Consider the following 24,918-nt stretch of genomic DNA (forward strand, 5'->3'; position numbering starts at 1 on the left):
AAATGGCTGTTCTTGATCTACAAACCTGATGGGACAAGCTATAGCAATAACAGTGCAGTTAGTTCTGTGTAAAGTTCTCCAAGAAAGAAGAAAATTTAGAGAAAGATTTCACTGAATAGTTTACAGAGAATCCCCACAAAACAAATTGCCACCATATTGAGCAATAATTTCGCAGACATAAACTTCCAAAAATTCCCCAACTCAAACACATTACTAAATGTATATTCAAATAAGCAAGCAAAACAGAAATCAGGACTGTGATACAAATTAAACATGCTTCACAGTAAAAAAAAGAAAAGAAAGAGTGACAGATACAGAACACTAAAAACAGTGACAGTAAAAATTATCAAGAAAGGTAAAAAAAACATACCTCTTGATGAGAGTGAGAAAACCCCACAAATATGCAATGAACTGGTACATGAAGGGACCGGACCAGCATTTCCCATAGCAACAGAAAACAAAAAGTCAGTCACATCCTCATAGCTTATAGGTTCATAGGTGTATACAAGGCTAATGGCCCTGGGGCCTTTACAAGCCTAGCCCATAGAAGTGCCCTGACATTGTGCTGCCTGTCGTTAGTTCCCAGTACCTCTATCAGGTAGAGCCACTGGAGTGATCCCCAGGGTGAACTTTCTATTTCCCATCCACTCATCAAGATTTCTCTTGAAGCGGGCTAGTGAAGCGCTCTGCCTGACATGTATGGGAAGTCTGTTCCAGAGCATGGGCAGTTTATGGGTTATGAACCTGTCCCTTCAGCATGTCCTGTTGATTGTGGTAATTTGGTTGAGGTCTCTGGAGTGTGTGGTGCAGAGGGATTGAGATTTCTTTAGGTGTAGCATTTCTAACAGAGCTGGGCCAGACATGGCTTTGTAAGTCGAGCAGAGATCGCCTCTTAGTAGATGATATGAGACAGAGAATAGCTGGAGTTTTTTGAGTCTGTCCGTGTAGGACAGGTGTTTAAGGCCTATGATCGTCTTTGTGAGGTACTTTTGTGGCCTCTCCAGTTGTTGCAGGTGTCTAGTGAGGTACATGCCAAATGGGGCATTATACCCTATGATTGGTCTAATGAGGGAAGAGTAGAGGGAAATGATGACCTCTTTCTTCCTGGATGCAAAACCCTTGGTAATAGCCTAGGCTAATGGCCCTGGGGCCTTTACAAGCCTAGCCCATAGAAGTGCCCTGACATTATGCCGCCTATCGTTAGTTCCCAGTACCTCTATTAGGTAGATCCACTGGAGTGAACCCCAGGGCCATTAGCCTAGGCTATTACCAAGGGTTTTACATCCAGGAAGAAAGAGGTGCCACATTGAAGAACCTTCTGACCACAGTGGCAATGTGGTGGTCGAAGGAGAGGTTGCTGTCAACCTGTGTCCCCAGATGTCTTATAACTCCTTCAGTGGGCTCACATCGATGTGGTAATTAGTGGGAACTGAGTTTTTCCCAGAGGATGATGATGCATTTTTTGGCATTAAGCTTAAGGCCATGGTTTCGACATCAGTCATTTGTCTCAGTGAGGCCTTTCTGTAGGATGTCTGCATCACTTGGGGAGTTTATAATGGATCTCAGCTTGCATTTGTCTGTGAATTTGGTCAGTCAGAGTCCCTCTGTGTTGGCCTGGTCTTCTGAGAATTAGATGCCAAACAGGAGAGGACCCAGGACTGATCCCTGTGGGACTCCACTCGTGACTGGTCAGCAGTCTGACTTGGCATCTGCTGCTTTCACACTGTGTGTTTTACCTGTGATGATATACATTTAAACACACAGTACACAAATATAAAGCACTGTATAAATACAAATGCACATTAATTAAAACAGTAATAAAACACACATAAAAATACCATAGAAACCCAGTTAAATAAAGGCAGCAAGCATACCATCAGCCAAGTCAACTTAAAAGAATGATAAGATGGGAGGGGCACATTATTTTTTACATTCTGTCAAGTTCTTGAAGATGCCACCATTCTCTTGTGAGCAATTTTTATCCTGTGCTACCTGAAGAAAAACTATATACATGGTTTGTAAATTATTATACAATGACCCCCCATTAATATTCCAAAATGTGCACACTGATTGGTCAGCATGCATGTTGGAAATCAGACTTATACTAATGGAAAAAGGTCCGATCGCCCAGACTTTTTCCATTAGTACAAGTCTTTTTTTACAGCAACGGAGAATGCAAGATCTCCGTTGCTTTTTAGACACTGTCTCGCTATGTTAAAGGAGTTTAAAAAAAGTAACGGAGATCTTCCTTTCACCGTTGCTTTTTTTAAAGCTGTCTCGCTATGTTAAACTCCTTTAACATAGCGAGACACTTTGTAAAAAGCAACGGAGATCTTGCTTTCTCCGTTGCTTCCACCCACACCTCTGATGTACTGCATAAGCATACGCAGTACATCAGAACTGCCGGAGAATACCAGACAGCTGCGGAAGGGCAGCAAGGAGGCATTATACAAAACCATTATTTAAGAAAAGTATTTTTTTCTTAAATAATGTCATTGTTGTTGTTGTTGTGTCTTTCGGCTTTTCCCGGACAGGGCTCGCCACAGCGGAACTCCGGTCCGCTAATGATTGGCAGTAGATTTTTACGTGCTGAGTTGCCAGCTCTGACGCACAACCTTCAACGAAGGTACGCCCATTCACGCATGTCTCCACACAGAAGACGCTTTAGCTGAGAATCGAACAGGACAACGTCTTACTGTGAGGCGACAATGCTACCACAGCACCACCACCGCAGTAGTTAAATAATTTCATTGTATAATAGCAATAACCCACTTCTGGGTGTGGGTAATGCTGGATTTACCCACAGTTGTCTTTGTTTGGCCACTCGGGCTTTGCCCTCATGACCAAACCACACCAACTGTGGGTAAATCCAGCATTACCCACACCCAGGCGTGGGTTATTGCTTAACTGTACCACTGATATTTAGTCTACCTCATGAGGTGCCATATTTCTGTTTGTTGCCAGACTAGGCAGCAAATGTGGGTAGTGCTAATTAAATATTTTTAAGTTGAAACTGAGAGGCACTTTTTTGCCATATTAGTTTAATATAAATAATTCTTTGGCATTTAGAATTAAAAGGAAACCACATAAGAAAAGGTGAGAAAACAAAACAAACTCTAAAAAAATACTTAAAGCAATGTAATCTTTATTCCACACATAATCAGAATGAGAAGGAAGAAACATTGTCTGTCAGTTTACCACAGAAGATTATACTATATGCTGCTATTGAGTTTCAGCCTGTAGTCCAAGATTTGACTCCCTCAGCCTCCATTTGGCTACTGTCTGACTCTAATCATTTAATCAGACAGTGCTTCTAGTGCAGCCCTAAAAGATGCTGGTGTCTAGGGTGTTCATGTTGTCAACAAATAAATGCAAAAATAACAAAAAAGTTAACATATTATGAATTTACATCAGAACAGTAATTAATATTTCACATTATAGTTTTATTTTTGTTTAAAAATACAGTCTACATACATTTGTTTCATTATTTCCAAACTCCACTCCAATATGTCTCACAATGCACTGATGCACATTAGAAAACCTATACTTTGAGAAATTGTATAATCATTGGCATAACCAGACATTATGACAATATATAACATGAACTATTTTTTTAATCAAACGAGCAAAAATATACAAACACACACACACACAAAATACAATGGACAACAATGTAATATCAACAAACATAATGAGACCTTCAAAGGGTTGGTGGAACTCTGCTTATGAAATTAGATATCACAACACCCTTGGGCTGTTTCCCTATGTATCTTGTACATCTTTTGTCTGCCTGGAGTAAAGTTACAGAACTGCCTTCTGGCCTACAGCATTTCCACTGGTTGCTTAAATGTCTTCTGAAGATTGAAATGTTTATGACTATGAAGGTTAAATAAATAAGCTCTCTCTGTGTTTTTATTTAGATTGGATATGGATCCTGTTTTAAAGAGTCCAGCGAATACTACTTTTTCAACTACAGGAAAAAAAGAACCTCAAAAATTACCTTCGGATTCAAAAGATAAGTCTGCTCTCTTGAAAGCAGGAGGGAGTATGAAACCGTTTAGACTAAATAGTAGTGGGTCAGGAGGGACATTGTCATCAGCTGTGACTGAATCTTCTGTTACTGGACTAGGTGGGGCAGTGTTGTCTGCTGTTAGTGGATCGTCTGTTACTGGGCTTGGAGGAGCAGTACCATCCATTGTCAATAGTTCTTCTTTTACTGGGTCACCTGAACAAATACCATCAGTTGCCAGTGGATGCACTATTACTCAGACAAGTGGACTCACAGTTTACCAGTCACAACACTCGCATACTTCTGAATCCACAGGAGTTCTGACAGCAACAAATAGGACATCATCTGTGCCACTGGCGAAATGTGTCATCATGGGACCAGAGGAAATGGTGTTAGAGAACTTGGGAGGCATGCAGACTGAGGGATCTGGGACCTCTCCAGCAAGTGGGTTACAGCCAAACTGGGCAAGTGGATCAAGTGATTCACAAAAGAGATTTGTCTCTATGAGACCTGCTGAACCAGACACTGTAGGATCAGGATTACATCACAAAGTGTCCAGTGAACTAAACCCTGTGGGATTATGTATACCACCAAATAAAGGCCTGACCCCTAGCAAACCAGATGGGACACCAAATAAAGGTATGGAAACTGTGAACTCCTTTGGCTTGTCTAATGTGGGACTAAAGCAATACGTGCCACAGACATTATGTAATTCTGCCCCTTTAAATCCAGATACATCACAACATAAAGTATTTGTTGGCTCACAGCTGGATGGAAACTCTGCATTTCAGTGTGGAGGATCAGGAAAAGTTGTCCCAGAAAGAATTACAGCCACAGACGGAGAAGCTAGTGATGATGAATTCAGGTAAGAAAAGTAGATTTTCTTCAAAGTTATTTAACTAGTCACAATAAGACACAGATTTGTCATTAGTCTAGAAAAAGAGTAAGAAAGCCATTTTATCTGTGTTTAATTGGCTAAGAAATGGTAGACTCAACTGCTTGCTTTCAGGACTTAATAAGTTCTTTGCTCAACTTAAATGACTTTGTTAGAGGCATATGCAGGTGGATACTGAAGAAATATGACACACCTTTACAGGATAATTATCTTAAGTACCTGAAAGTCTTAAAAACAAAATGTTATACTGTCTTATTTCTGGAATGGGGTGTAGAAATAATAAGTTTAGTAGCCAAAATAGCTGACTGACCTTAACTGAGTATGTACATGCTAAGTATTATGTTGTGCATTTGGAGGATGATGGGTCCAGGAAACATAACTTGTTTACTTGGTGCCTTGTGCAGTTCAGAGTCAGGCAGTTCCACTTCCCAAGGTTGTGTTGAGTAAAAAAAAAAAAGTATTTCAAACAACAGAACTGTAGTGAAAGGCTTGTATTAGCTCCTTGTTATTGCAGTTAGTAACATGTAAGGACATTACTTTTAGCAGACACAGTAAAACCTTTGGTTGTTTAAGTGAATGTCCATATTGTACTTGTGCCCCATAAGCAGTCTGTCTGAGGTGCCAATCATTGATTAATATGTTCATAGATTAGTAATAGGCTAACTGGCCTTGTGGCCATTTTAAATCTTGCCAATTACTCCATGTGAGAATTAAACCCTGTGCCTTTTGTGTGTAAGGTAAACACCTTAACCACTATGCCAACTTTCCACCTCCCTGATTAATATCTGAGGAATCCCTCTAGGACTGTTTCCATCATGGCCCCTTAACATCTCATCCCCATAGCAGCTTCCCCATTTGTCCCACCCTAGGAAGATGAAATATTTCCTTTTTTCTAACTGTTCAACCCACTGTGACCATGCTGTGTGACACTTAATGTCACAAATGGCATGTATAATTTTTTTGCTCTAGTTTTGTACTTGTGTGCTTCTTCTTTAAGAAATCCATATAATCCTTACAACTTTGAATGCTTCTGAAGATGCTGGATAAGCATATTTTGCTTGTTAGGTAGATGTTTACAGCAGCTGATCCCAGAGCAAAACATCTGCTTAAGCCTTACTGTGGACTGCTGCTGTAGTGGACTGACCATGTGGTAGTTTGACATGCTGCTGCTAAACACTGACAACTCTGCCTTTATTGTGAAACAGGGCAGCATCCAGGCCCCTAATGTCTCTAGCTTTATGCAGCCTAGTGCACAACGAAGAGTGATTGTTTTGCATTTTCACTAGAGATTTGAGCAGTGTGGCTTAAGCTTAAAAAAAAACAGGTAATTGAGCCCACTTGGTTTCCAGAGTATTAAATGACTTTGCTATTGTTTTCTGTGATGCTATTTCAGTTTATGAAGCCTTGCCAGTGTTGTTACCATGGGTGATTTCACAGTTGCAGTTTTAGTAGATGGAATTTGTTTGGTTCTGTATTAATTATACATAAATACATACTTACAGATAAATACAAGGAATAGAATGCCACAATCTTTTTACTATAGTGTATAAACCTTGTATCCCATGAATATAAGTATCCAAAAACACAGACATACAAACACACACACACATACAAATACACACACACATACAAATACACACGCACATACAAGCACACACACACACACACACACACACACACACACACACACACACACACACACACACAGACACACACACACAAACACACACGCACACACATACAAACACATACAAACACACACACACACACACACACACACACACACACACACACACACACACACACACACACACACACTTAAAGACAACGAACAGTCCTGTAATATGTTTTCATTCTACTCTTCATCCTTTCCCTACATCTGTCTTTTCATTATTAACTGTGTAATTATTGCACATAACAATATGCCCCTTTACCCTTTTCCCTTCTTTCTTTTTTCTTTATTTCTCCTCTTTCCAGAATTAGCCTGAAAATGGTCCATTGAAACCAGCGCTCTACCTCAATTAACAAATTTAAAATAAAATAAATAACTTACCTAGGATGCAGTAAATTATTCAGAGCTTTATTAAATGATTTTACACCATGGGGATAATTTAATACCGCCTAGAATAGAATTTTAGAGTTTTACAATTCTTTTATAAAAATGTGTAAATCTGCTAGTTTTAAAGCTGGATTTTGCTAAATTTAAGGTTATTTTACTAAAGTGTAAGGAATTACTAGTTTTGTTCAAGCCAAAATAACATAGTAGCACAAATCCTTTTGTAGTAGAGGAGTAAAGGTCCAACTGTTTTTAATAATATTTACTAATAAAGTCAACTATTCCATGTTTTTTCCCTTAATTTGCCTGTGTTTATTTCATCTATAAACTTCGTGTTTAGGCTCTGAAATGGATTGCTAATATTCAAGATTGTAATCGGTATGATCATCAACATGGGCCATCCCTTGTTTAAAAAAAAACAGTCAGTAATGATGTTCTTACATATCACTGTTCCAGTATTCGGTACATAAGGGATGTCCCTTCCCAGGCAGCCTGTTGCTCAGTCAGTATAAATAAGCTTAAAAAAGATCTTGTTTGCTCTGTATGTCACATTTATACTCCCCCACATGGAATGTATGGCATAAATGGGACGTATGGATGCAACTGTCCAGAAGTTCTTTTGCTGCCACTTCGAATGTAGTTGTTGTCAGTTGGATTGAACATTTTTTTGCGTTAGTGAACATTTAGCAATACCAGATAAGTGTCCCATTGGGATTCTTTCTTTTTTTCTTTTTAAATTTATTTTCTTTGTCTTGTATTTTTTATCACTACGTAGAGTTCATGTCATCCAAGAGGGGAAATGTCAGTGTGGGAGGCAGATTACCTATAAGGATAATCACGAACAGTGTCTTTTTTGTTTGGGCGCTTCCCACAATCATAACTCTTGTAATATCATCTGTAAGGCATTTGTGCTAAGACGCTCAGAAGCTGTTTGTCTTCCCTAGACAATTAACTTGTAAACCAGAGGCTTAAAAAGTTATCCCAGGGTACCATGGCAGAATCTTTTAATCCCGAGATACTCTCACCAGGTATGAAGAAAGCCAAGAAGTCTTGGCCGGATTCTATATCTTCCCAGCAACTACCAGACATCTGTCAAGGAGCAGGTAATAGCTCTGTAGATCATTCGGTGTTTATGTCTGATTCCTCTGCTATGACCCCGCTGGAGGCTAGCATGGGTCCATCTTTAGGCAAGTCCTCTCAGGCTTTGCAGCTGTCTACTCTGGATATTGAGGGGGAACTGCAGTTGGTTATTTTGGAGGGTCCTAGAGGGATTCTGCAGATATTGGTCAGGGTGGAAGTGCCAGGTTCTCTTCTCGAATCTCTGTAGGAGTTGGAACCTCTGGTATTTGTTAGGACTCATGTCCCCTCTAAGAAAATACAAAAACTAAAGCATGTTTCCGTCTGGCCTGTGGATCCTCAAAGGGAATGGCTTGTTCTCTGCCTTAATGGACCTAAAGCCTCCTCAAGGAGTTTCAGTACCTGATCTTCCTTGGACCTCTACCCCTTCTAACCAGTTTAGGGAACTAGATTCCTCGTACAAGGATTCCCTGTCTGGTGAGGGGTCTTTGTCCTATTCATCACAGATACTTTCAACTTTGGCTTATGGTTCTGATGATGAGGAGTCTGTTAACCCTGAGTCTCCTTTTGAGAAATTGTCATTTGGGGGCACAGTTGCTAGCATGATGAAATTCTTTAAGTGGGATTCTTCTCAGGTGTTGAATATTCGGAGAAGATATTCATGAGTTGCTTCAAGTGGATACTCCTAAACCATCAGCAGTTCCTCCTGTGTTGGCTGCCTTGTTAGATACTTTCATTGCTGCTTACAAGTCCTCTGATTCTCATCCTCCTGCTCCTAAGAAAATTGATAGGTTTTATTAGGTTCCTGAGGATTGTCAATTTTTATTTAAATGTCCTTCAGCTGATCCTGCTGTGGCATCAGTGTCTTCTGACAAACCTTCTAAACTTTTGACCTCTTCCAAACTTTTGCCTTCTGATAATGATAGCAGTGCAATGGAGAGGATTGGCAAAAAAGTTTACACTGCTTCTACTTCGGCCTTTAGGACTATTGACTAGTAGATCCACATGACCAGGTATACTCTGGCCTTGGTTGCTCAGGTTTGTCAGGTTATCTCTGCCCTCCCTGATTCTGAAGGCAAATCCTCTGCCTTATCTTTTTTAGGTTCTGCTTCTCAAGTGGCCCACCACTCTATTAAGTGTAGCTGTGATGCTGCTGACGCCTCTTCTAGGGCTGCAGTTTTTGCATCTGTCATAAGGTGGTGTTATTGGAATCGTCTTCAGTCTGTTCCTGAGGACATTAAAGTCAAGCTGTTGGATGCTGCTTTGGATAATACTCATCTTTTTAGGATGTCTGGTGCTGACTTTAGTCTATTCAAGAGAAAGACAAAGCCTTGCAAGACCTTGAAAATATTTTTGTCTCTCAAGTTCCAGAGGAATTATCCTTCTATATCTGCTTTTGTTTGCAGGCAACCCCACCAGGCCTTTAAGGGCAGGAAGGGTGGGACGTGGGCCCCATCTATTAAGGCTTCTCAGATTTCTGTGGCCCTGAAGCCTCCATTATCTGATAAGTCTGCTTCTCTTTGACAGTTCACCCCCCCCCCCCATTTAGACCAGGTTCTGTTGCCCTTCATCTCTCCCTTTGTCTTCCAAACTAGTGTGTCATCACTTCAGACTCTTGGGTTCTTTTTATCATCCATCAGGGTTACTTCATGGGATGGAAATCTCTCCCTCCTTTTTCTGGGATTTCTCAACATCCTCTAGAGCAACTTCTTCATTTCCCAGAGGTTCTAGGGTTCCTGTTGAACTAAGGGACCATTCATACTGTCCCTCCTTCCTAAGTGGAGTGGAATTTTTATTCCAGGATGTTCCTGGTTCCTCAAAACGAGGGCACTTGGAAATCTATTTTGGATCTCTCCTAGCAAAACACCTTTCTGGAGATCCCTTCTTTTTGGATGCTTACTCTCCAAAGTATGGTTCCTCTTTTATTATCCTAGTCTTTTCTGCTGTCCTTGGATCTGAAAGATGCTTACCTTTAAATCCCTATTCACCCTCTCTTCAGGAAGTTTTTACATTTCTCTGTGTCTTCCTCTCATTTTCAGTTCTCTGCTTTGCCCTTCGGCCTCTGCTGCCCCAAGGATATTCACAAAATGCTTAGCTCCTGAGATTGCCTTTTGTAGGCTCCAAGACATTTAGATTTTTCCTTATCTACAAATGACCTGTTGCTTCAGGTGCCTTCTCCCATTTAATTGTTGCAGGATCTGCAGTTCACCATCTCTCTTCTTTAAAGTCTCAGACCCTGGGATTCATGGCCTCTTCTATTTCAGTGCTTCCTGCACATGCAGAAGCTGCAATGGTACCTCAGGTTGGTTTGTCTGTAGCATCATCATCCTCTGAATTTCAGTGTACCTCTTATTCCCTATCTGAAGAATGAATTTGAGTGGTGGATTCAACAGTTCGCTGTCAACCCAGGCTTGCCCTTTTAGCCTCCAGTCCTTTTTCAAGAGCTGTTCACCAATGCCTTGGACATGGGGTGGAGGCATCTCTTGGCCACCTGAACGTTCAATGTCTTTGGCCTCCTAATTAGACATCAGACTATATCAACATAAAAGAGATGATGGCTCTGATTCTGGTCCTTCAGGCTTTGCCCCATGTTCTCTGTTTGTGGTCCTTGAAGGTGTACACAGACAACACTACACTGATGTGGTATATCAACAAGCAGGGGGTCACAAAATCTTACCTCCTCTGCAGTATGGTGCTTCAGGCTTGGGAAGTGGCTGTCAGTTATTGGTTAACTCTTCAGGCAGTATACATTCCTTAGCGAACAATCTTGTGGCAGACTCTCTGAACAGGTCCAAAACACAGGCTCATGAATGGATGCTTCACAGAGACATGTTTCTGGAGATTGTCCATCAGTGGCATATTACTCAGGTAGATCTTTTGGCTTCCCTCTGAACAGGCAGCTTCCTCTCTTCTGTTCCAGAGTGCCATGCCATCTGGCTTGGAAGATGGATGCCGTATCCTTGCCATAGAAGGGGAGGTTTCATTTTGCTTTCTGTCCCCTTCCTCTATTTCCAAGACTCCTGCAGAAGATTCAGCTGCACTCCCCAAAAATCTTGCATGCTAGTGACTCCCTTTAGGCCGAGAGAGTGCTGGTTCCCCCTCTTGCTGTATCTGGCCAGGGGCAATCAACACAAGTTACCTCACTGGTTGTATCTTCTCACACAGGACAAGGGGTCACTCATCCATCCCTACTTGTCCACTCTGCAGCTGACATTGTGGATGATAGGGTTTTAATCCCTTTCAGGCACTTCTTTTCTGAGGACATGCCCAGGGTTTTACAGGAGGCAAGGAAACCCTCAACCAGAAAATCTTATATACCCAAATGGAAGAAATTTTCGGTCTAGTGCCATGCTCGTAACCAGAACGCTTTTTCAGTGTGTGTGTGTGGGGGGAGGCTCTAGTCCTCTTTTCCTCTCTTGTGTGAGTTGCTCCAATCTAGCTTGGCCTGTTCTTCTGTGAAGGCCCATTTGTCAGCCACTTCTGCTTGTCTGCCCTTGAATCCTCATTTGACTTCTCATTTTAAGGTCAAGCAATCCTTAAAGGCACCCTGCATATTAGGCCTTCCAGAAAGCCTATTCCTCCTACTTGTAACATTAATTTTGTTTTGGAAAAATTGACTCTGGCTCCTTCTGAGCCTGCAGATTCTGTTTCTTTGCAACCTTGTGTCTGGAAGACTGTTTTTGTTGCTGGCTGTTACTTCTGCTTGGAGGGTTTCTGAGCTCCTGGTCCTTATGGTTATTCTTCATTTTTTGTTTTTTCACAGGGAGAGGGTGTCCCTTCATACTAATCCATTTTTATACCCAAGGTAGTCAATAAGCTGTCCTTGAATCATTCAGTACAACTCCATTCCTTTTTCCCTTCTCCTCAATCTGCTACTGTGAGGGTCCTGCATATCTTGGATTTGCACAGACAGCAGAGGTACTATTTGGATAAAACTAGGACTGTTTGTAAGTCTGATCAGCTTTGTTTCCTTTCATCCCAGGTATTTGGGTTTGGCTGTTTCTAAGCAAACCATCTCCTCCTGGAGTATCTAAGGCCATTTCCTTTTTTATTATTTTCATGGCAAATCTCTGTCTGCTTCTGTTAGAGCTCATTCAACTTCCTTGAAGCTGCTACTTGGTGAAAAATGTTTTTGCATACTATTTAGATGAATTACAATATGAATGAGTTTGTAGTAGTGCGTATCAATACTTTAAAGTAAGCTTGACCCATTCTCTGCAGTCACGTGGTTGCATTAGGATTGTTGTTCTATGGCTTCGGCTTTGAATTTTATATATTTTTTATTAGACGTTGAATGGATGCATGGTATATAAACACATATTAAGAAGTTTGCAGTAGTAAGAAGGTCATTAGTACAATATTTTAATTAGTTCTAGGTTACAATGAGTGGTCAGTAGCAACTATAGCATTAGACCATATTAATATGATTTTTTGGTACTTGTATATTATCGCAACCAGATTTTCACGGTCGCGAAATGTGCATACCTCCACAGATCCGAGTGCAGGAAACACTTTGTAATTCCTCAGAAGTGGCTAAAAACTATACATGACTGTTAGGAACAGGAACAATTTGAGAAACCATCTCCCTGTCTTGCGTGCATTGCTTTGCAGATGCACGCCTGATTAAGAATGGCTGCTAATGTCCTGTTGATTGCGGTCTTATTATCATCCCCTGAAAATTAAGCACAGGAGATGTACTGAAGAGCAGCTTCTCTGTTTTCAATTAGTTCCGTCTTCCCATACCTATTCCTGATTAACTCAAGCATGCAGTGTTAACCAATGTGACTTCCCAGGGGAAGACCGGTAGTGGTTGTGCTTTGCAGGTTATATGGAGAAGTATGGCAGGAGTTAGAAAAAGATTCAAACTATGAAAATCAAATCCCCATAAAACAGTTGCAAATAATACTGTCATATAAGAAATGTAACATTACATTGCTTTGTCTGGTTTACATTTTTGTGATGCAGAAGGGTGATCTACACGATTATGAGTAGGTCTCTAAGCAGACCTGTCAACAGTTTGAATCATTCTCATGACAGCAGCCGTGACAATTGAAGTGTGCGTGTGTACTGCATGGCAAACAGGAAGAAGGCTTGCACGACTGTTACTCTTCCTGAAAGTAAGGCAAACTGATTTCTAATCAGTAAGAATGTCAAAATAACACCTTATGGTGTTTCCTGCAGTTGTTTTCATGTCAGCATGCCAATTTTGCAACCACGAAAATCTGGTTGCGATAATACGTAAGTACTGATTTTTTTTTTTAGCTATTTCTCTGTGCAACATATTAGCGACTAGAGCATCATACTATGTTAATGCGATGGTTTTTAATAGTTATTCTTTTTGCATGTTACTTTAGTTTTGGCTGCATTCAGAGGATAATTAATATATTGCAAAGGGCTGAATACATTCGCCAATTAATGTGTCTGTGTTGGTTGCTGTTCCTGATTGGTGTGAATGCTTTTTTAAACCATGTGTTTTTCTGTTTCAGTTGATGTTTGAAGAAGCGCTGGTTACAACACGAAAGCACTCGCGTCATTTAATAAAGTTTCTTGTTTTTAAGATATCTGGTTATTTGAGATTCTAGGCTGTGTTCATAGTTGAGCAGTTATTTTATTTGCTTACATTTTGATATGTACTCACTCAACCACTTTATCCTGGTGGAACGTGGTAGATTTTCTTTACTAATAATTTTTGTTATTTTTGCTCTTTATATCTGCAGGACTGCAACTCCTAAATGGTTTAACTTATTCTCATGAAGTTTTCAGATATTGATATTGGGACAGTTAACAATAAAATACCCTTGGATTCTGCTTTCAGCTTCGAAACAAATAAGCAGCCACATCTTGAGTTTTAATGAAAAAAAAAAATGCTAATGTCATCTGTGCTAAAACATTAAAAAATACAGCTATTTTTCTTTTTTACAGAAATACTTGTTTTAGGCATGAAGTCCCAGCTAAACTATACATTTATATTTTTGATGTATTTTATATTTGTTATTCTAAACAAAGCCAAGAGCTACTGTTTTATTACAGCAATGTTTTGCAAATGTTGCAATTCATCAGTTTTTTTTTCTTCAAAACGTTTTTATTGAGGTTTAACAATTAGATAACAGAGTATAACATTTAAAATATATATAGAAATTAAATTTTAAAACAAAACCAACTATTTCAGAGGTGTCTACTATATATCAAAAACTCTAAATATTCATGAAATAGATTTTGTTGCTGACATATTAGTGACTGTTTATAGGATCATAGGAAGTTACTAGGCCCTGAGGCCCTTACAAGCCTAGCCAAGAATTTAGCCTGTGTTACAACAAGTCAGCACCCTTTGCCACTGTCCAGCAGGGACACAGGTGGAATCCCAGGGGTGCATTTTCTGTTCCCCATTCAGTTATCCAGGTTGCACTTAAAAAGATTTAATGAGGTGCTCTGCTTTATGTGGAGAGTGAGTCTATTCCACAAAAGGGAGGAGTCTCTGGGACATGACTTTGTCCTGCCAACAAGTCCTGTTGATGTCACAGACCAGGTTGAGGTCGCATGTGCGCGTTACTCTAGTGGAGCTTGACTTGTGGATATGTAGCAGTCCCATCAGGGCGGGGTCTGAGATTGCTTTGTATGCCAGACAGAGGTCACCTCTGAAGAGTCTGTAGGGGACAGAGTAGAGGGACAGGGCTTTTAGCCTGTCTGTGTAGGGTAGATCTTTGAGGCCTTGGATTCTATAGGTGAGGAACCTCTGTGGTTTCTCCAGTTGCTGCATGTGCTTTGTGAGGTACATGAGAACGAACATTGTACTCAATAATGGGTCTTATAGGTTCATAGGTTCATAGATTCATAGGTAGGTACTAAGCTATCTGCCTGAGGGCATTTATAAGCCTAGCCAGAGTGTGCCGGCTTTCGCCGCCCCATTGATTAATTAACTGAGCCTCTGTCAAGCAGAGCCAATGAAGTTATCCCAGGGGTGTACTTTCTGTTACCCATCCACTCATTAAGGCTTCTCTTGAAAAGTGTTAGTGAGGGGCTCTGCCTAATGTAGTTAGGAATTTTGTTCCAAAGCATGGGGTGTCTCTGTGACAGGAATCTATCCCTCCAGCATGTTCTATTTATTGTTGTGGTGAGGTTTAGCTCACTAGAGCGCGTGGCTCACAGTGACTTGGATTTCTTTAGGTGGAGCATGTCCATCAATTCTGAGTTAGACAAGCTTTGTAAGTTAGGCAGAGATCACCTCTGAGTAAGGGATATGCCACTGAGTACAGCCGGAGTTTTTTCAGTTGGGCTGCATAGGACATATGTTTGAGGCCAGTAATCCTCTTGGTGAGGTGCTTTTGTGGTCTTTCAAGTTGTTGAAAGTGTCTTGTGAGGTACATCCCAAATGGGGCATTGTACTTTATGATGGGTCTGATGAGTGACGAGTAGAGGGGCACTATAACCTCTTTATTTATAGATGCGAACCTCTTAGTAATTAGATGGGCCATATAGAAGGATTTTCTAACTACTTTGGCAATATGATTGCCAAAGGAAAGATTACTATCTACCTGGGTCCCCAGATTTCTTATTACCTCTTCTGTATTAAGGGGGCTGCCGCCTATGTGGTAATTCGTGGGTGTTTTGTTTTTCCCAAACGGGATGACTATGCATTTTTTGGCATTTAGCTTGAGGCCATGACTTTGACACCAGGTGTCTGTCTCAGTAAGGCCTTTTTGGAGGATGCCCTTGTCAGTCGGAGAGTCAATTATGGCTCCCAGTTTGCAGTCATCGGCGAACTTGGTTAGCCATAGTCCTCCTGTGTTAGCCTGTACTTCTGAGAAATATATGCCGAACAGTAGGGGTCCCTGAACTGAGCCTTGCGGGACACCACTTGTGACTGATTTAGAGTCAGACCTGGAGCCCGCTATTCTTACCATGAGAGTTCTGTCTGTAAGCCAGTTGGCAACCCATCTTGTGACGTAGGGGTTTATGTTCAGGCTGGTGAGTGAGGAATGGTGTCGAATACCTTGGCGAGATCAAGGTAGGCTGTGTGAACCACCTTTCCCTTGTCTATGACCTTGGTAACTGTCTCAAAGAAGTCAACCAGGTTTAGTAGGCATGATCTGCCCTTAACAAAGCCGAACTGGGTCGGGTCAAGTGTTTGGAGGTTCCCAATGTCTTTGTTAATGAGTTCCATGATGATACGCTCCATAGCCTTGCAGACCAGACTCATCAGGCTTATGGGGCGATAGTTACTAGGGTCAGTTGTGGCTCCTCCTTTGCTGTGCACCATTCTATGGGCACGTAGCCTGTGGAGAGGCTGAGGTTGAACAGTATGTTTAGGTGGGGGTTAGTTCGTTCTGTAGTTCATGCAAGACGCAGCCTGGGACACCATCTGGCCCCATTGATGCTGTGTTTTTGGCTTTTGAATGGGCTGTTTTCACCTGTGCTTTTGTGATTTTCGGGACAGTACACTTTTCTGGTATTGTTGTGGGCCCTTTTGAAGGTGAGAGGGAGGTGAAGTTTGCACTGAATCTAACTGCTAGTAAGTTGGCAATATAAGTAGGTTCAGTATATTTTGTGCTATTTTGCACTATCTCAGAGCATATCTGCGAGTTGCCACTTAGATTCTTGACATAGCTAAAGAAGGCTTTGTGGTTATCTTTCGAATCCTTGGCTATTTTTCTTTCGAAGTTAGCCTTGGATGATTTTATGATGGACCTTAGTTTCTTACTGATACTGATCAGGGATGTCTTTCCTTCTTGGGATTTGCTTTTTTTCTGAACTAGTTTCCTCCTTTTGTTGTATAACCTGTTTGTGGCAGGGGTCCACCAGACTGGTTTCCTTCTCTTAGGGGAGTGAGCCTTGGTTTTGCTAGGGATGGCACGATCCATGCATCCTTGTAGGTGCTCATAGAGTGCAATTGTAAAGGATTCTGCATCTTGGGAAGTGTTATCCTTTAGTGTGGGGGCTGTGAAACTTACCACCTCTGCCTTAAGTAAGGTGAAGTTTGCTTTAGAAATGTTTTTCACTGTGGTTTCCTTGGTTGGGGTTGGTGGTGGGGTGTGGACATCCAGGGTGATTAATTTATGGTCTGATCTAACCAGTGACGGGTTGACCTCCGGTACGGAGCACCTGTCGCCCATGTTGGTGATGACCAGGTCCAATATGTTGTGGCCTCTGGTAGGAGAGTTTACCAGCTGATCCAGGGCATTTGAGTTGATAAATTCCAGGAAGCGCTGAGCCTGGGAGTTTGTACTCAAGTAGTTTTCCCAGTTAATGGTAGGGTAATTGAAATCTCCCAAGATCAGGGTGTTCTGTAGGACCTTCATGTTCTCCAGTGTCTCCAGAAAGGCGGAGTGGTGGTCCTGGGTCATGGAGGGTGATCTGTAGCAGGCCACAATTTGCATTGCAGATTTGCCCGATGTTAGTTGCACATGGATGATCTCAGAGGTATCGTGCTGCACCACTAACCTGGAGGTGTGGGTATCCTTGATGAATATGGATACACACCCTCCTTTTGTGTTTCGGTCCATGTTCTGTGGCCGAAATGTGTTTTATGAGTTGTAGCCCAGTAATGCTGGAGTGCTCTCTGGAGCCTTGAACCAGGTTTCAGTTACTGCACAGATGTCGGTGTTCTCCATACTTAGGAGTGCTTCGAGCGCATGCATTTTGAGATTTAAACTCCTGGAGTGGAGTAGCATAACCCTCAGTTTTTTACTTGTGCTGTTTACGGAGGTGGGTTTGAATTTTGAGCCTTGCCTAAAAAAGGCACTATGGGAGCAGCAAGAGCCTTGTCCAGTATTCGAAAGCCAAGGGGTGACAGGTGCAAGCCGTCTCTTGTGAAGAAACTTGGCTTGTCGAGCATGTCATCCCAGGATGACAGACACTGGATCCCCTTTGAATGACACCAGAAGCTTAGCCAATTGTTGAAAATTGATAATTTTTTCTTTATACTGAGGTATCATTCTTGGTGAGGGCAGGATGCTACTCAGGGTCAGGGTCATACCCACCTGGGCTACATGATCAGAGAGCTCTTCCATGTCTCTTTTCATGTAGTCCAGGGAGGTACGGCTTAGGTCGTTCACACCAACATGAACAATGACAGAGTCATATTTGTACTTGTTCGGGAGTGACTTGAGTGCTTGTGTTATGTGGGGGATTCTGGCTCCCGACAGTCAATTAACAGTAACCCAGTGAATGGGGCATCAGTGTGCCTGACTATTGAGTCACCTATTACTAGTGTGTTAGGTATTTTATTTCGCCTTAAGGGCTGCGATTGTTCGGCACCTTGATTTTGTGTTTTATGTGTTGTCTGGTTTGTGACAGGAGGTGCAGGTTTTGTGGGTGTCTGCTTTGGAGCTCTCTGATGCTTTTACAGGTTTTTATTTAGAGCCTTAGAGTATGGTTTCATGTATTTATGTGTATTTTTTGCCAGTGCTGGTTTAGTAGGTCTATGTGAGGCTGGTGGTGTGGTGCAAGTGTTGACCTTCTTCTCATGACTGTCTGTTCCAGTCTTGGGTGGAGATACCTTAGCCTCCAGTTTGGCTGTATAATTGCATCTCTCACATATGTATATTATAAGGGAATAATACATGGATGTTATGACCACCTTGTCCCTGGATGAGATACTCTTACGAGGTGGGCCATGTAGAAAGCTTTCCGTACAAAGGAGGCAATGTGGTGGTCAAATGTCAGTTTGCTATCAACCTGGGTGTCCAATTCCCTCACGACTGATTGTGTGCTTAGTACCTTATTATCAATATGATAATTTGTCGGGACATCACTCTCCCCAAAACGGATGATGATGCATTTTTTGGCATTCAGTTTGAGGCCGTGTTTGTGGCACCAGTCATTTGTTTGAGTGAGACCCTCTTGGAGGATGTCCACATCACTAGTGGAATTGATGACAGCACCCAGCTTGCAGTCATCTGCAAACTTAGTCAGCCATAACCCACTAGATTTGTTCTGCACCTCCGAGAAATATATCCCAAACAGCAGAGGCCCCAAGACCGATCCCTGGGGTACACCGCTTGTTATAGATCTACTACTTGAGGTGGCTTCCTCTGTTTTGACTAGGTGGGTTCTATCAGTAAGCCAGTTTTCTACCCATCTGGTAACATATGGATTGATGCCTAGTTGAGAGAGTTTATCTAATGTACCTGAGTGGGGAATAGTATCGAAGGCTTTGGCCAGGTCAAGGTAGACGGAGTGTACCATCTTCCCCTTGTCTTTGGCCTCGGTGACTATTTCAAAGAAGTTGACCAAATTTAACAGGCATGACCTTCCCTTGACAAATCCAAACTGTGTGGGATCTAGTGTCTGGCGGTTGCCAATGTCCTTCTTAATGAGGTCCATTATAATCCACTCCATGGCCTTGCAGATCAGGCTAGTTAGTTGCTGGGTGTATAATTTCTTGGATTGGTGGACACTCCAGCTTTGTGCAAAGGGGATGACAGTAACTGTCCTCCACTCAGCTGGGACAAAGCTGGTACTCAGGCTTTCATTGACTAGGGTACCTAATGGTGCTGCAAGTTCCTGCCTGAGTTCATGTAGGATGCATCCAGGGATGTTATTGGGTCCCATGGAGGCTTTATTTTTTTAACTTTGAGAGGGCCGTGATGACTTGCCTCCTACAGATAAGGGGAGGGGGAAGCTACTGGGGATGTCCTGTTTTACTGATGGGAGGACAGAGGAGTGAAGTTTTCACTTAACCTGTTTATCAGCAGGTTGGCCATATCTACAGCGTTTGTGTACGTGTTGTCCTTGACCACCAGTTCTGAGCAGATCTGGGTGCTTCCCTTGAGATTGCAGACATAGGTGATGAAGGCCTTAATATTGTCTTTAGTAGATGTGGCCAGTCTGGATTCGAAGTTTGCTTTGGAGGATTTCACTAGTGCTCTTATTTGCTTGTTCAGGCTAAGGAGAGATTGCTTCCAATTAGGAACTTGCTTCTTCTTGGTCCTGGACAGCAATTTTTTTCCTTTTATTATAGAGTTTATTTATTGTAGATGTCCACCAGACAAGTTTACTCTTCCTTGAGGAGGATGATTTCGTCCTGTCAGGTATTCCTGATTCCATGCTGCTACATATATGCTCATATAGTACTTTGGTGTAGGTTTGGACATATGTGCCAGTTCCTATGCAGGGGAAGGGGGCTGTGAAGCTGTTTATACCTTCCCTAAGGAGGTTGTAATCAGCTTTGGAGAAGTTTTTTTGTTTGACCCAAGTTGAGGGGGGGGGGGGTTGGGGAGATGGTGACTTCAAAAGTGACTTCTTTGTGGTTGGATCTTTCCAGGGATGATGACACTGTAGGGATGCTACAGTGGTTACTCATGTTGGTTAATACCAAGTCCAAGATATTTTCACCTCTTGTGGGGGTGTCAACCAACTTGTCCAAGGCATTTGCATTGACAAAATCAAGGAATCTCTTGGCATTTGTATTTTGGCATGAGTATTTCTTCTAATCTATGGTTGGATAGTTAAAGTCGCCCAGGTTCAGGGTAAAAGGTTGAATCTTGATAGATTCAAAGGGGTACAGATAGGTGGAATGGGCATCTTGAGTCAGAGTTGGAGCCTATAGCTAGCTGTGATTTGAATAGGGGCTTGTCAATTGCTAACTGTACCTGGAGTGTTTCCTGTACATGATACTGTTTGACCAGCCTAGAGGTGTCTTTTATACATATTGCAACTCTACCTCCTTTTGTTTTGCTGCCCTCAGTTTGGGGTCTAAATACATGATAGGATGAGTAACCTGGTATGGCTGGGGTGCTCTCCACAGCTTTGAACCAAGTTTCTGTGACTGCACAAATGTTAGCCTCTTCCAGGGTTAAGAATGCTTGTAATGAGTGCAGTTCTTTAAGTTTTAGCCAGATGTTGTAAGAAGTGGTAATTCTGGTTGTTCTCATCTTAATTGTAAGAAGTCCTAAATGACAAATGTCCATTGCAATACTTATAATTTCTTTCAAAGTTGGAGTCGATTCATTTTTCCAGTTCCTGGTAATTACTTTCCTCACAACTGTTAGAATACTCCATAGAAATGTTTTTCTTATTTTCTTTACACAAGTAGGTATTGAGGTGTTGAATACAATTAATGATTTGGTTAAAATAAATTTATCATTAAATAAAACAAGTAAAAAAACAGTAATAGTATTCCAGAATGATGTAATAACTTTGCAATCAAAAAACATATGCTGCCAGTCCGCTTTAATATTCATCGTACATCTCCAACATCCTACTTTTTTTATACTTTATTCAATGCTATGTGGAGTAATGAATGTTTTTTGCATGGGTTTCCAGGCAAACAATCTCCATTTTAATGAGGAAGTAGTTTGTTTTGGGGATGATAACATGTTTTTTTATCTTCTTCACTTGGATAATAACTGTTTATTGAATTGAAATAATCCCAGTAACGTTCATTGTAATAATTTGTAGAATTTTAAACTACTTTATATATTTCTGAATAAGAGTCCTTCGTCCAATATTTCCTGATGCATCAAAATGATCAAAAGATCAATAAACTTAGCAATGACATTTTTACTGATGATTGCATGGTTAATTTTATGTTCTCTTCAGTATTTACAATTTTGAACATCTAACCACATTTCTTAAATTACATTTTATTATTTAATCTAAAGTGTGCAATTTTTTCTCTATCCATCAGCTGAAACCAGTATATCAAATTGTTATTTTTAAATGCATTAATTGTAGATAGATTAAAAGCACATATGTTATTTTGTGTATAAGCAATAGGAAACAGTAAAAAAATCCATTCATTATATCCTGGATTTTTACAAATAAAATTTCTGAAGGAGGACATTATCAAGAAAATATAACAAGAATCAATGTAGTTTCTATAACCAAAGAAAGTTATTGTTTACTATTATATTTTGGTGCAAGTATGTCAAATAATTGGATTTTAACTAGATGCTTTCTTATATCTCTTTCCATTTGGCATTATAATTATTGTTTGGCCAGAGAGAAATTGTTTTTATAATTGATGATAAAGAATGTAATTTTAAATCTTTTAAGCCTATGCCACCAAAATACCAATCACTGATATGGTGATTTAAAGCTAATCTGGGTTTATTGGGATACCAGAAGAATCTCAAGAGTTAGAGAATTAAACTCTTTTATATTTTGGGGAGGGGAGAGATAAAGATTGTGTTCTGTATAAATTTTTTGGTAAAATAATCATTTTAATTAAAGAAAGTCTATCTTCCATGGAAAAAAATATTCCCATTTATTAATAAGATTATAATGGCCAAACTATTATTATAATTTACATTTATTATAGATCTTAATATTATTTGTTAAAGTTATCCCTATATAATTATTTTTTTATCTCCCACAAGATATTTAGAAAATCTTTCTTCCATATCATAAGTACTGGAATTTATAGGTAAAATTTTTGCTTTATTTTCATTGAAAGTAAGTACAGATTTTCTTCTGAAAAGATTATGTTTCATTAAAAACAGCCTTAAGAGAATTTTTATCATTTAAAGTCAAAAGAATATCATCAACAAACAGTAATATCTTAGAATTCAATTTATGTAACCATTTACCCTTGATATCTCATCTCAATCTTATATAGTTTGCAAATGGTTCCATAATTAAAGACTAATGGTGACAACTGGCAGCCTTGCTTAGTTCCCGTGGAAATCAATATTAACTCCGAAATATACAACCTATTTTTATATAAGCTAAGGAATTTTCATAAAGTAGATTTATAAGTTGTGAGAAACATTTATAAAATTACATTCCTCTAAAACCAAGAAAAGGTAGTTCCAATTAACTTAGTTAAAAGCACTATTAATGTCTAAACTTATTAATGTTAAATTTTCTTTAGTATTTGCGTAATCATTTATATGTGTGTACACCACACGTCACATATAACATACTGTAAACATGCTGAAACTGCTGCATGGATAATACCTGTGCAGTGATATCACACAGGCCGTGGTGGTGCTGCAGCACAAAGTACATAGCAGTGTGCATTGCCAACAAAGGGGGCATCATGTTTAACCATGATGCAGTGGGTGAGGGAACTCTTTGTGCAGAAGTGGTGCAATAATGTATCCAGAACATTGAATGACATGGGGTGTGTATGTGTGTGTCTGTCTGTATGATGCCTTCTGCACAGATGAAGATGTCCACTACCATAGACCATAGGTGCCCTGTGGAAAAAAGGCAGCTTGTGTAACCTGCTCTTCCCAGGTCAGCACACAGATGATTATTCCTAGGCTGGCCACTGCAGTATTTGTACTAGTGGTTGATGATTTCTTTGCATTTGCTGAATAAGCTGTGCAGTAGCTCTGATTGACTATGCAGCAGACCTAGGGATCAGCCAGGAATAATTCTGATATGTAACTTCAGCATTCTAATTTCTTGGCTGCATGTGGCCATATTGGGCTGTGGCTGTTACAGTGTTCAGTGGGATGTATTCATCCTTGAAGAATTTAGTGTGAAGTGGGCCATAATACAGGATTCCATGTTACCCTGGTAGATTTTATGATGTATGCCATGACATTATGGCTCTGATTTATGATGCAACTGTTTCTCAGTGCCTTTTATGTGTTATAACATAATATTTATATATGTCTATATTTATATATGTCTGTGTGTATGTGTGTGTGTGTGTGTGTGTGTGTGTGTGTGTGTGTATATATATATATATATATATATATATATATATATATATATATATATATATAGTGTGTGTGTGTGTATGTGTGTGTGTATATATATGTGTGTGTGTGTGTGTGTGTGTGTGTATATATATATATATATATATATATATATATATATATATATATATATATATATATATACACATATATATATACATATATATATATATATTTGTAAAAACTGTGATGACAAGGACCTTTCTATAAAATAGTGCCATGTAAGTTAGTTTCTTTTCAGGAAAAGAAATGCTAAGATACTTAAAGATAACATTCTGAAGAAATGTATATATTAAGAATGTTTGTTTAATTATTGGAGGAAATGCAGGATCACTTCATGCAGTCAAACTACTAGAATCTTCTCAGCCAAACACAATAATTTGAACTAAGCTTGCCTAAAATATATGGAAGAAATTAGAAGTTAAAGTGGCACTTCTGTAGTGGAATCAAAACCCCTTCCTTTGTATTTTCCACAATGTAAAAATACTGCGTGAATCTGGGATCAGATTATTTCACAAATTGAAAAGTATGCTGATCAATGAAAACAAAAAAGAATTAAGGGAAAACAGAAAGGAGACGTAGGAAATGATAAGAGGAGTAAGAATAAAGTGAATGGCAAATGAGACCAACAGTTTTAAAATAAAAAGAATGGGGATATTTTATGAACATAGAATTTCGTCAGTGGCATTTACAGATATGTAAATCAATAAATAAATTCCAATGTTTCTGTTTTGTTAAAAGAGCTTAAAGGCAGTTTTTTTCCATTCTTCTAACAAAAGTATTTGTAGCAATCATGGTAATGTTCAGTTCGTATTTCTGATGTTTTGCTGTGATAAATGCATCATATCTACAATGTACACACCCCTGTTAAACTGCCAGGTTTTTGTGATATAAAAAAATGGGACCACAATAAATCATTTCAAAACTTTTATGTGACGTATAACCTGCACAATTCAATTGAAAAACAAATCCGTTAGGGGAAAAAAATATAAAAAATAAAAAACGTGCAATAAGCTGGTTGCATAGGTGTGCACATCCTTAAACTAATACTTTGTAGAAGCACTTTTTGATTTAATTACAGCATTCAGTCTTCTTGGGTAGGAGTCTATCAGCGTGGCACATCTTGACTTGGCAATATTTTCCCACTCTTCCTTGCAAAAGCACTCCAAATATGTCAGATTGTGAGGGCATCTCTTGTGCACAGCCCTCTTCAGGGCACCCCACAGATTTT

The 24,918-nt window shown here is 40.1% G+C and overlaps 1 protein-coding gene across 1 annotated transcript in view; it reads left to right on the forward strand.

Annotated features, from left to right (window-relative positions):
* INPP5J (inositol polyphosphate-5-phosphatase J) overlaps positions 1–24,918 on the forward strand; it is a 791,140-nt gene that overhangs the window by 125,628 nt on the left and 640,594 nt on the right. Inside the window, exon 2 of the mRNA XM_044068468.1 lies at positions 3,921–4,874. Within this exon, the coding sequence (XP_043924403.1) occupies positions 3,928–4,874 (947 nt within the window). The 5' untranslated portion in view covers positions 3,921–3,927. The remainder of the gene's footprint in view (positions 1–3,920; positions 4,875–24,918) is intronic.

This window comes from Protopterus annectens, chromosome 4.part0 (genome assembly GCF_019279795.1).
Source record: "Protopterus annectens isolate FY-2018-M chromosome 4.part0, PAN1.0, whole genome shotgun sequence".
Taxonomy (NCBI): Eukaryota; Metazoa; Chordata; order Ceratodontiformes; family Protopteridae; genus Protopterus; species Protopterus annectens.